Here is a 13,818-nt window from a genome sequence, read left to right as displayed (position 1 = left end):
AAGTTCAAAATGGGAATTTGATTTTGTTAATTACATTCCAACGTTGAAACTTGGAATATCTCAAATAATTAAAAATAGAAGAGAACATATATGTATGTATATATGTATGTGCATTCATACACACACACACACACACAAACATACATACATACATACGTACATACCTGTGCCCGAAATATACATGTTTATATATATATATACACATATACATACATACATACATTACATACATAGAGATAGAGAGAGAAGGGGAGAGAGAGAAGAGGAGGAAGATAGGGCGGTAAAAGAATGGGTAGAGAACTTGAGAACGAAATAAAAAAGTAACAGAAAAAAAAAATGAAACCAAATTTCGTTTCGTTTTATATTACGAAATCTGACTTTTGTAGAAACTAGAGCAAGGGGAAGTGCTGGAAAAAAAGGATCAGAGGAGAGATGCCGACAAAGCACACGGAATAATAGCACTGACTCTAACTTAAAAAACAAAAACAATAACAAGAGGCATTAATTAACAGTGGTTATTTCGTAAGAACGGCTTTAAAACTAGTTTGTTTTATATCATTGCTTATAGCTGTACATCCTTAAATAGCTTTACATATAATATATTCAGATATATAATATATACAGATATATACATATATATATACTACATTGTATGCTAAAGGGATTCCCTCAACTTTCAACTTTATTTTCTCTCACTTTCGTTTTCTCTGGACTCCTTTTTGTTAAATTAATTGCATTTATATATATATATACATCTGTCAATTTAATAGTTAATGTAATTATAATAAAACTAACAAGTAAATCTACAAAAACAAACAACACAGTCTCACTATATATATATATATATATATATATTTGCTGCGTGTATAGGCATGTGTTGGTGTAGAAGAGGAACCGCCTGATTGAGGAATGAGAAGTGGAAACAGGAAGAACAACATTAACATCAAAAACAGGAGCAGCAAGAATTCGGAAAAAAGTAACAAGAAAAACAGCAGCAGCGTCAAATGAAAAATACAATCAACACAACACTCCTGTCTTTATCAACGACAGCACATATTCTCTATATACACACTACATAAAGATATATATTCGCGGATAGACATACATTGCGCATATGTATATAAACCATATAATATAGTTATATAGTATAATATATAGATATATACACACACACCCTCTTTATACATATACACACGTAAAAGAAGAAAAAACAAACTATAGTACAAGGAAATCATAAAGTTGGCCTTATTGTACTTATTAATTACCCAAAACGGAGACAAGTGGCAAGGATAATTACCAAGATGGTATGTTTTGAAGGATATTTTATTAAGATGTTTGTTTATGTTTTACTTGTTTCAGTCATTAGACTGTGGCCATGCTGGGGCACCACCTCACTTATGTATTTATTCTCTTGTGATACACATCACGTTTTATTATTTACTCAGATTTAAAGTTGTATATGAGCCTACTTCTCTCAGACAACTTGTACTTGATTGTTTCTTTCGATCTGCTCTAAAATGCAATCCTCCCCCCCCCCACGGCCAACTCAAAAATCACGCCCTATTATTAAAGCAAAGAACAAAAGAAAAAAAAGGAGAAAAGAAAATGCAACAACATATTTACGAAGAACACATAAGACAATGTAATCGTAGATGTACAAAGATGCAGGACTGTCTGTCATGGCTAGAACATCTCTGATCATAGGTTCTGCCCAAACAGGGTTGACATCGAGTTAAAGAACATGTACGTGTGACCGGAATGTGGGATAGAAGTAACCCAGGAGACGTATGTTTAAAAATAGTCAATGTATATATAATATAAAGCTAATGAGCCTATTGTATAATGCAGTATATAAAAATAGTAATGATTACAGTGTCAGGTGCAATGTTTATCAATCAGATCATAACTGATTGAGCAGCCCTATGATCACAGATGTTCCAGTTGTGAGCATCTTTTCAGTTGTAGAGTATTTAGGACATATTATGTGTCCTTCCTTTATTACGACAGCTGAATGTAATTTTAGGTAGATTTGGCTATCATTTCTAGCCTGCCAAATGACCATGTATTGGCTTCTTGACTCGTTGAAGGGTGAGTGAGTTTGTGCACACACACACGCATACACGTATGTCTGTCTAGTGTAGAAGGTATGAATGTCCGAAATCCGGAAAAAGCAGAAACCTGCGTGTTAACACGTACACTATGTATATATATGTATATATATATATATATATATATATGTGTGTGTGTAGATCATTATCACACTAGTCATGCTTGATGATTTCTGCTAAATTCCGGTATACAATTCCTACCAACAAGTACAAACCAGAAAAAAAGCAAAAAAAAAAAAAATAAAATAGTATAAACACACGTGTATGTTTATGAACACGTATTCATGAATCTTGTCTTAGTATATGTCTTTTATATAGTCTTACATGTATATGTTGCAATATACTTATGTATTATTTAACACTTTCTGTTGCTACTACTATTATTACTACTACTGTATTCTATCCACCTACCACCCCTTTTACTCTTCGTCTCTCTTCTCTTTTTTTCGAAAACCATCTTTACATTTACATTTCTTTAATGACATTACTGAAAATACTCAGGCACATATTTAATATTTAACAAGATTTTCTTCGAAGGTGTGCGACTCATTCACCCCACCACTCCTCTCTTTGCTATACATTTGCGCGCGTGCAACTTAGCGGCTTTCTCGCTCAAATACACTCACACACATACACACACACAGAGCCTCCTTCTTTCGGTCCTTCTTTCATCTATACAAACAGGTTCTGTGTGTCTCCTGATTATCTCTCTCAGATGCAGTTCGGCTTCGTTTTTGCTTGTATGTCTATATCTATCACGCTTTCTCACTCACACACCCAAATCTCTCCCGTTCTTTCTTTCATAACCCAGTAGTCTTTCACAACTTTCCCTTCCTCAACAATTCTGTCATTTCTATCCGTATGAACGTTCTTTTCATGATTCTTATTCATTCTTCTTCCTTTCTTTCGTCGAATCTTATGTCAATTTCCCCTTAAGGCAAGCGCGCTCAACTACATTTTGTACATGCAAAAAAGGAGCGAAGGCAATTTTCGTGCCAACCATGTTTCGGAACAAGCACCGCCCACCATGTAACACTTACGCACTACACACACATATACCTCCCGCCTATTATGTCAGCCTCTTGGTTCACTCGAACAAATTATGATATAAACACTCTTTAATCAAATTTGTCACACGCATTCATTTACACATCTATATTTAACATCATACACAGTACATGCACATGTAAAACATACCTATTTTCGATATAGTAAGAAACATATATATATATAAAATATGTGTGTTTGTGTGTGTCCATATATGTGCCTATATAAGTATTTATCCATATATGAGCATTTGTAAGCATACGCAAGCATTTTAGTATATGTGTATTTACATAACCATATATATATATATATTTCAGCCCTGTCATCCTCCAGCTGTTTGTCTTCCATATCCCACTTGTTTAAGGATGGGTGTGTTGTAGCTATCTGTGCAAGCTATCGCAACTTCATATGCACCTAAAAAATAGCGAAAGGCATAGTGAATGTCGATTCCTAGTAGTGACTGTGTGTGTATATGTATATCCTTGTATATTGTGTGTACATGTACATATCTATGTACAAGCCTGTGCGCACAGACACAATGCGTGTGTACGTGTGTGTATGCATGTATTATATGCACAAATCTACGTGTAGATGTATATATATATATATATGTATCTTTGTGCATATATATACATATGTACATATCCGTGTGTGTATTTGCGTATGCACACACGCACCCAAATATACGCACGAATACATTGATGGCTGGACATCCTGAATATCATAAAATCATGTGACATTAAAACGTCGATGATAAAAAGTAACAAACAAACTTCTACTAACCAAAGTGATATAACGATGAAACTAGTTGCAGAAAATATAAACCCTATATTTTAAAAGTTAACAGCTAAATGTTAAAATTAATTTTCTTTTTAAGGATATGTAAACTAGATTTGAAACAATAAATTTGTGTTTACATGTTCAAAACAAAGTGCTGTGCCGATACTTGAAGAGATCGTGGAAACAAAAAGTGATCATTCTCACATTTTCTTCTTTGCTTCTTTTGCTAAACACATATTCGATAAACAATGATGATAATAATAAGGGATCAAGGCACAAACATTGTTTCGTTGTCTTACACACACACACACACACACACATATATACGCATTTACATATAGAAATTGTTTCTATACCTGGCTACACACACATATTCACACTCAATCATGTGTTTATGAATGTGAATAATCTATATGTTGATATGACAGAATGTTTATAGAGTGTGATGGTTTGGACGAACTAAAAAATCCAGTCATGTATATCTATCCCTTTACCTACACATGAATCAATCAATCTATTCATCTAGCGAGGTAGCTATCCACATACCTATCTATCTATTTATCTATCTATCTATCTACTTACCTACCTATCTGATAGTATGAACTAAGTGGTTAAATAAATACAAATGCATTTATTTTTCTTAATTAATTTTCCTTTTAACATGACAACTTATTAGTGTCACATTTTAGCCACCAGGTTTTGGAATCATGTGATTTACCCGTCTCGCTTTAAATAGGGTTTGTTTTATTTAGAAATTCTTTTACTCTTCGTTCATACGCTCAATTCATTCAGATCTTTTCACCAATCACTCTATCTGAAATGACACTGCAATGATTCCGGAAAATATACCCTGCCACCTTTATTTATTTCTCACCTTTCCTTAGTTCGTCGGTCCAAGTGAATCCTGGAGAATTAAAACGAATATTTTATTATCCTTTTATTGGGGCCGATTCTATACCTTTACTTCTGTTCGTTACTTAATATAGGCTTAATAAAAAGTACACACATTATTCAAATAATTGGGTTTTTTTTTCTTTTTTCCTTTTATTTTACGAAGTATATCCAAGACAGAAGAAGTAATATCTATGATTTCGAAACCGAAATATTGCTGAAGGCAATTAAACACTCGATCAGGTTTCTATCCCTCCTCACAGCATAATACCTTATGCTTTGAACATATATACTAGCACATCATCCTTACTGTCTTCACTACTGTGGGTTGCCAACCTGTCATGTCGCCCGCTCGAGCACTTAAATACTCCAACAGTTCTTCGGTGCCTTTAGCGGAGTTCGCTTTGTTTTGAGCATTCGGACCAGAACACCTGTTCCCTCCTCATCACACGTTTTCTTGTAGATGTTCTTGCGAGGTAATCTGCCGCATCTATTTCGCAAAGCTGGGATGGTTTGCAGAGATCATGAGCACTGTCTCCCGATTAATTTATAATGTATTTAAGATACATCTGATATACTGAAAGTTGTTAGGGTTGGACTAAATGGTAAGCAGTGGGTGACAGATCTAGGGAATATGGCGGATAACCCAATTTAGTGGATTTCTGTAGCATCATTTGACTAATATATCTAGTTTTGACCGAGTTCAATTCAAATGGAAACCTATATGCTCAGCTTAATTTTATTCTTCCTCCTTTTTATTTTAGATTACGTGAAATTGAATAAATAATAACTTAGAATATGACTGCGTGCGTGTCATTTACTTGATAGTTTGCATGCTTTTTTTTACACATTAATATCCACTAGTTGATTATTTTCAAAAGCAGATGAAGGCCCTTAAGCTTTATTCCTATTTGGGACTCTCGTCTCCATTGCAAAACTTTTCAAATCAATGCTGCACTCTATGTTCACTCGGAAATTGTTCTTTCAATTTTACTAAATGCTTAGTGCAACATACAACACGAGAGAGTCGAGGGTAACTTTAAACTCGCCTAGGAAAATAATGCGTAATACTTCTGATTTTAAGTTTAAATTTAAGCACAATTGATACTAAGGATAAAAATGAATATTAAGGACAATTTGACAACGAGCCAACTTTTGCGTTCAACCTACTAAAAATAACAGCAAAACTGCTATCAAATCATATCGTAACGTTTTTATTTAGGATAGTGTAGTTAGAGATTACTGTACCCAGAGAAAAGAAAGACAGATTACGATTAGAATGCTTTTGTTCAATCAAGGATACAGGCATTGCTGTTTAGTTTCGTGTTCAATCCCCGTGAGTCGCACTTTTGACATGTAAGTTGTCGACCAAAGTTTTTTGAGTGAAGTTTGGTATACGGACACTGTGGAAATCCTTCTTGGGGGGGGGGGTCATTCCTGTTCATGGGTGAGGGACTTAAAACGTCACCCAATCTTACACTATCATCTAACCCTCTGACCCTTAGGTACCTTTTAGCAGAGGACACTGTTGCAAGCTTTGGGAGGGCTAGGTTTCTTCCCTTCCTCCCACTAGTCTCGAAGGGGCCGATAGGGATCATGGACAGACGCTTCCTTTCTACTTCTGACTATAAAAAGGGGGACAACTTGAGATATAAACAATTCCAATTTCACAAAAGCATATATTTTTAATGATCTTTGTATTACAATACCAACTTACTTGCCTTCTATTTGTGGTTAGCATTTTTAGTACTCTTCATATAAAGAATATGAAGGCGCGTGGCCTAATGGTTTTGATGCTGGATTCACAATTTTAAGATACTGTGTTTGATTCCTAGACTGGGCGATGCATCGTGTCCTTAGGCACTTCATTTCACGTTGCTCCAGTCAACTCAGATGAAATGAGTGCAAGCCGAGTGCTGATGCAGCCCATTCTCCAGCTGTCACATCCTCGATGTTTCGCTGGCACAACGGTAAAAAAGCCCAGAGATGTCTACGTTTTCTCGTGACTACTTAAAACACCGAAAATCGTTTGCCAAAGTACACTACGTCTTACCAAGTCACTCTTACGAGTTAGGGCTATGCATATTGAATATGTTTGTACTAAATTATTTATCTGTTCCAGCACATAGTAACTTCTTGTTATCTCTTTAATTCTCACCAGTTATATCTTGTTAATTCTTTATTAGTCTCTGTATAGAATATGTTAACGCGAACTTAACCACTGTTTTCCATGCAGATGGAATCTTAGAGTTATCGAATTCCATAAGATTCAGATTGATCAGATGATGAGTTTTCCAAGAATTAAAGAATTATGATCTATCTTTAGTTAATCATGACTCTCGTTTTTTAACTTAAATGATGCGCGTGTGGCTAAGAGGTTAAGAAGCTTGTTTCACAACTATGAAGTTTGAGGTTTAATACCATATTGGGCAAGTGACTTTGTCATGGCTTCAGGTCACCCACCAAGCCTTGTAAGTAAATTTGGGTTGACGAAAATTATTTAAAAGCCCACCCAATGGATTGTGTTTGTTATTCAAAGGTCCAATTTTGACATACCGTGTCAAACTGATTCCATTTGAAAACTATATCAAAGGTACAGCTGTCTCTGGAATACTTAGCCAATTGACATGCTAATTCAATGAGTTGATGTTTCAGTTGATTTAATGCTCAAATGTTGAAAATCAATGATAGAATATATTGTGTGTATCTATGTGTGTGTGTGTGTACTCTTTTTCTTTCACACAGACACTTTTCCTTCATTCTTTTTCGGGACATTCTCCCATCTTTTCTGTGCCTTCTATTATCTCTCCATTTCCTCTGAGCTACATCTTAGGTTTGTCATACCTCATTTTTAACACTTCTCATATCTGCAATCATTCTCAAGACACTTCTCATGTCTGCCCTACCCTTATACACTCCACTCAGTTTAACCACTGTATACCACCTCTAAGCTTGTCTGTTACTGTGGGTCTCCCTCCTCACTCTCACACACTGCACATCGGTTCCCTACTTTCTTATCTATGTGGAAGTTGATGATGCTGCTCTCCACCCTTTCTGTACTGCTGCTTATCACCTCCTCCTTCCTGTGCCACTTCTGTCTCTTTCACCTTCACACCTCCATACAGATATTCGTCAACCACACCTTTACTATTGTTCATTATTCACTACATTCACCTTTAACCATCTGTCACTCTCTTATACTCTTATGAGCTTATCCCCTCTCCCTTTCCCTTTGATCCTCTGTCTGTATTTTCCTTTCTACCTACCTCCTTGTACCTTGAGAGTTCACTCTGGCAGCTAGTCACCACCATTTTTGTTTTGTTTCCATTTACCCCTATCCAGCATTATAAAACAAGGATAGCCTTCTATCTCTTCTCTAGCAAGATAACTGTACTTGTCCTGTTATCATATTAAGGTTTTCAACACTTTGTGTGTGTGGATGTGTGGTCAAGGCAGCCCTGTTTAACATTGTCCCGAAACAGATAAAAGAGGAAAAGGATCCTATCAGCTTTAAACGGAGTCTAGACAGCTTTCTTCGAAGAATATCAGACAAGCCACCCGTACCTGGATACAACTCACTCAATAAGAACTCACTACTTGAATGGGCCATAGACCAAACTTGACTGTAAAAAGGATTTAGATAATCCTATCAAGTGGTGCTATTAAGTTAGACATGGCCTGGACCAATCTTTGGTCGAAACAAATCTAAGTTTTTTTATATAATTGCAGTTAACAAATACAAGTTGATGTAAAACTGTTAACTGTATTTACTTGAGTTCTTTTTCTGTGTTTTATTTTTGTTTAGCCCTAGATCAGCTTTGAATTTGTACACTTTTGATCAAAGTTGTTCTAGTTGTGACCATGCTATCTGTGAAACAGAATACCAGTGATTAAGTCATAAGTGTACAACAATTTACTTTGAAACAAGTTATTATGAATTAAATGCTAAGATTTTAATGGTGTAACATTAGAAGAAAAGCATCTCCTGCTAGAGCTAAGTGACTGATGAATTTACTTAAGGATGTAATGCAGAAATAAATTATAGGATTTAATTTCAGGTAATGGAGTGGCAGATACTTAGTAGTGTTATTGGTAGGCAGTTGTATTGTTAAGTAATAAGTATGTGGTTATAATCACATGAATAGGCCTGTTTTCTTTTTCCTGTTTCACATTGGTGCCACTACTCTTTTATATCACTTGATTGTTCAGTCAATACCTGTTTTTCCATGTTAGCAGGGATTTGGATGGAGATTTAGTTGAGGCAGGATTTCACAGCCAGATAGATGCTTTTCCTGTCACTAATCTTTGCCTGTTTTCAAGAAAGGGATTATTTTATTCCAAAGGTGTTTGAAAGCCTAAGGTGACCAGTGATAATGTCAACAAGGAATGTTGACACCACAACTTCTTTGCTCAAGTGGTGACCAGTGAATCATATCAAGTCACAATTTCACTCACACATACAAGGCATTGGTTAGTCTTACAAGGCATTGGTTAGTCCAAGGCTATAGTAATGACACTGATTGAAAGTGCTATGCAGTGGGACTTAGCCCAAACCTATTACTTAAGAAATAAATTTCTTAACCACATTGTGATGCCTGCACTTATAAATTATTTACATTAAAATCTTTACAGTTAATTCATGGGGTTATATTTCTTTGCAAACATTGAACTGAAGTGAAACACCTCACTGTGTCAGACATTAGAAGAGTAACCTGTCCTGCTAGCAACAAGTCATTGTATGGATAAATAATATAGTTATAATAGTATAAAAAAAACACTGAAAGTTTTATTGTGTATAACTTGAAAAGAGGGCTCAGCATGGCTGTGTATAGGTGAAGATGTTGCTGTGTAGTTAAGAAGTTTGCTTCTTGACCACTTGGTTTTGGGTTCAGTCCCACTGTGTAACTTTTACTATAGCCCTGGCTATAGATGAAAACTGAGAAAAGTCTGTCATATAATGAAAATATGTGAGTGACCAGGTGGTAGTTAAATGACTAAAATTTTATCCCCAAATATTAAATGTATAAGTAAAGTTAAAACATGTCTGGCCATGGGAAAATATTTACCTTGATTGGAAATAGTTGAAGATTGGTGATAGGAAGAGCATCTGGCCATATAAAATCTACCTCAATGAATTCCACCTGCCCTATGCAAGCATGGAAAAGTAGAAATTAAAATAATAATAACAATGGTCATGATGATGATGATGATGCCACTGCCGCCAATGCCAAACTCTTTGTAGTGTGATTGGCAATGTTTCCATTCTACAAGGCAAACAATTGTTATGTTATTTGTCAGTGATCCTGTTTCTTTTTTTCTGTCTTGATTAGATGCTCTGATCTAATATTACTTATAAGATAAGTTTTATTTTCATTTGTATTATTTTTAATGCATGAATACATTCTAGAATACAAACTAGATACTTTATTCAAAGAACTTTGCTCTTATTTTGTGTTTTGCTTTTATTTTTTCCTTCCAGTCTCAACCGGTTTGTGAACTGAATGATGGTGTTAAAGAAAGAATCAAACAGTTCCGTTTCTCTAACAATAAATGTACTGCTGCTGTTATCTGTAAGTTATAAATCCATCTATCTATCTATCAAGCTGTCTGTATCTATTTCTCTGCCTTTCTGCTTGTCTGTTTGTCTGTCTGTCTGTCTGTCTGTCTGTCTGTCTCTCTCTCTCTCTCTCTCTCTCTCTCTCTGTCTATTTATGTTTGTTTCTCTGTTTGTCTCTCTCTATCTGTCTTTCTCTATCGATCTGTCTATTTCTCTCTCTCTCTCTCTCTCTGTGTTTGTCTTCCTGCCTGTCTTTGTCTATTTGTCTCTCTGTCTGTCTATTTGTATTTGCTTGCTTGTCTATATATCTATTTGTCTGTCTACTTCTCTCTCAGTATGCCTGCTTGTCTATCTGCCTGCTTTTCTGTTCATCTCTCTATCTCTCTGCCTGTTTCTCCCCCCCCCCTCTGTTTGTCTGCCTGTTTACTTGTCTGTCTATTCAATTCAGCCCATACAAGTAACAAGGTCCTCATACAAAAAAAAAAAAAAAAACTGAAAATAAATTACAGTTAAATGACTAGAATGGTTAATTAAAAAGTTGGTGCTCCAGTATGGCCACAGCCAAATGACTGAAACCAGTAAAAGAATAAAAGAATAAGCCCATTGCGGTGTCAATTAAGTTGGCATGTTGTCTGGTTAAGAAGTTAACTTCCTAACCACATGGTTTCAAGTTCAGTCCCACTATGTGACTCTTTGGGCAAATGTCTTATACTATAGTCTTGGGTTAACCAAAGCCTTGTGAGTGGATTTAATAGATGCAAACTGACAAAAAACCGTGTGTGTGTGTGTGTGTTACTGTGTCTTAACATCACAGGTTAGTTAGAAACGAGCATCATCATCATCATGCAAGCAGAGTCCTACATTTCCAGTCTTCCATGAAAAAAAAAAAACATGTTTTGGCCACTGAGAAATATTATCTTGCTTGGAAACTGGTCAGGGTTGGCCTCAGGAAGGCCAACTGGCTGTAGAAAATCTGCTTCAATGAATTCCACTTAACTCATACAAACATGAAAAAGTGGATTTTAAAACAATAATGATGATGATCATCATGATATGTGTGTGTGACAGTGTTTGTTTGTGGTTTCTTCTTGTCTTGATGTTTGCACAACGAAATGGAAACAATCACTTCCGTACACTGTCATTGTTTACAATCTGCCATTGAAACCTGTCTGGCTATTGAATTATTCATTGCAAGCAGAGTTTTTCATTTCCGGTCTTCCATAAAAAGCATTTTTGACCACTCAGAAATTAACTTGCTTGGAAATAAGTGAGAGTGGGTGACAGGAAGAGCATTCAACTTTAGAATATCTGTGTCAATCAGTTTTGTCAGCCATTCTAGAAAGGAAAGTGGACAATAAAACAATGATTATAATGATGATAATGATGATGGTATGTGTATATCATCGTCAGCATCATCATCGTTTGATATCCGGCTTCCTTGATGGCATGGGTTGGACGGTTTGACAGGAGCTGTCCAGGTAGAAGACTACCCCAGGCTACTGTGTCTGTTTTGGCATGGGTTTTATGGCTTGATTCCTTTCCTAACACCAACCACTCTGAAGAGTGGACTGTGCTTTTTACATGGTGTCAGCACAGGATTGATGATGGTCACGGATTGAAGATGGTCATGGATGAGTGAGGTCGACAGTGCACAATGCGTTTCCACTTTAAACAAAGTTGCCATGCGAATCATCAGTCATTTTTTGGGATGACTTGATGGACATTATTGTTCAAAGGAATGAATATGGACCTAGGTAAGACTTTATGGAAGATCAGCAGTTGTCCTTGCATGTAAGTTTCCCCTCTCTATGCTACTGATATTTTCCAAGGAAAGGCCAAGACTGACATAGCTGACACGAGCTTAACAGCAAGATTGGAAGATGGAAAGTATATGGAAACCTGTCAAGTGTGTATGCATGTATGTGTGTGTAACGGTGTGTTTATGTGTTTGTCTCTTTCCAAGAGTCTTGGTTTCTTTTGGGTGAGTTGTTGGTCCTCTGCAGAATAGTCAGATGATGGGGCCACCATTTTGGCAGTGAGTCAACATGCCATGGGTCACCATTAGACTGAAACCTCCCTGGGAGACCAACTCCAGATGGTAACACTCTCTCAGACCTCAGGAACACACAAGTCCCTTCACCATGATGAGGCCAGACCCAGGAGGTTGCAGAGGGGCTGGCACAGGACCACCAGCAATGGAGAGCACTGTTAGACCTGGTTGGCTCTATGCATGATGACATCTCTGGGACCTCTAACCTGGGATAACCCCAGTCTCATCAAGAGCATGAAGCAACAGCAAACATGAAGCATGTGTCTTGGCATTGTTTATGTAATTAAAATGTCAAACACTGACACTGTTTAGTGTCAAAGTTCATGTTTGTTTTAAAAACTTGTCCAACGGTTACATGGTGAAAGACCAGGGGAATAAATAGCTTACTGAGAAAGAAGGGTAACAGGAAAAGTATTTGACCATAGAAAATTGTGTCAATAAAAACATCACCATCTGTGTGAGGCCCCTATAGGTGATGATTTTTTTTTTTGTAGGATGATGAGAGAAATTGATAGTTGTGAGATGGTGGTAATGGAAAGAGTAACAACGTAGACACTATTAGGAGGAGGTAGGGATGGAATTAGTGTCAGAGTTAGTGAGTAAGAGGGGGAGATGGTGGTAAGGTGGGTTGTGTAGGGGTTCTGGGGGTAACCTGTATTATAACAGCAACTGAAAGGGAAAGAGAATGTGAAAGAAAGAGATAGATGGGTATGTAAGGTTCAAGAGATAGAGCCATTGAGGATGATAAGAGAAAAGGGGACAGAGGCAGGTAGCAGTGAGTGCAGAAAGCATAGGGAGGGAATGAGAGGGGCTGGAGGGTACCATATATACATACAAACATATGTATTTTCAAATCACTGCGTGCGTGCACACACACACACATACATGCACACACATGCATATATGTGAAAAAGTTTGTGCAAATATACATGTGTGTGTAAGTACACCCCACCTATATATGCATATGTGTATATGTGTGTGTGTGTGTATTTATATGTATGTACACACACACACACACACACACACACACACACACACACACACACACAGATTCTCCTGTAATTTGTGTAGTAATAGATATACATTAGCTGTGCAGCTTGTTAACCACTGTGACCTGGATTGGGATCGGATTAACAGATAGAATCAATGAACCAGGCTTCATGTCTAATGTATAGCATCAGACAGTGTCGCCTTGCAATAATCAAAGATCTTCTTGATAGTCATTTTCTTTGATCCACTTTGTATATTAAAAAAAAAAAAATGTTTTTTTTTTCTAATCTACTTTTTAATTTTTTTTATTTTCTGAATTCGCATGTTATTTGTTTTCATTTTGCAACCTTTCATCATCATCATCACCATCGTCGTCGTTGTTGTCGTCATCACAT

At 36.4% G+C, this 13,818-nt stretch overlaps 1 protein-coding gene across 1 annotated transcript in view; it reads left to right on the top strand.

Annotated features, from left to right (window-relative positions):
* Nucleotides 1–392: 392 nt before the first annotated feature.
* The window catches only part of LOC106867468 (glia maturation factor beta), a 39,027-nt gene continuing 25,601 nt past the window's right edge, over nt 393–13,818 (top strand). The window contains exons 1-2 of the mRNA XM_014912350.2: nt 393–1,304; nt 10,306–10,396. Of these exons, the coding sequence (XP_014767836.1) occupies nt 1,302–1,304; nt 10,306–10,396 (94 nt within the window). The 5' untranslated portion in view covers nt 393–1,301. The remainder of the gene's footprint in view (nt 1,305–10,305; nt 10,397–13,818) is intronic.

This window comes from Octopus bimaculoides, chromosome 11, assembly GCF_001194135.2.
Source record: "Octopus bimaculoides isolate UCB-OBI-ISO-001 chromosome 11, ASM119413v2, whole genome shotgun sequence".
In the NCBI taxonomy this organism is placed as follows: domain Eukaryota; kingdom Metazoa; phylum Mollusca; class Cephalopoda; order Octopoda; family Octopodidae; genus Octopus; species Octopus bimaculoides.
The sequence above is the reverse complement of the archived record's forward strand: the minus strand, read 5'-3'. Positions and strand labels throughout refer to the sequence as shown.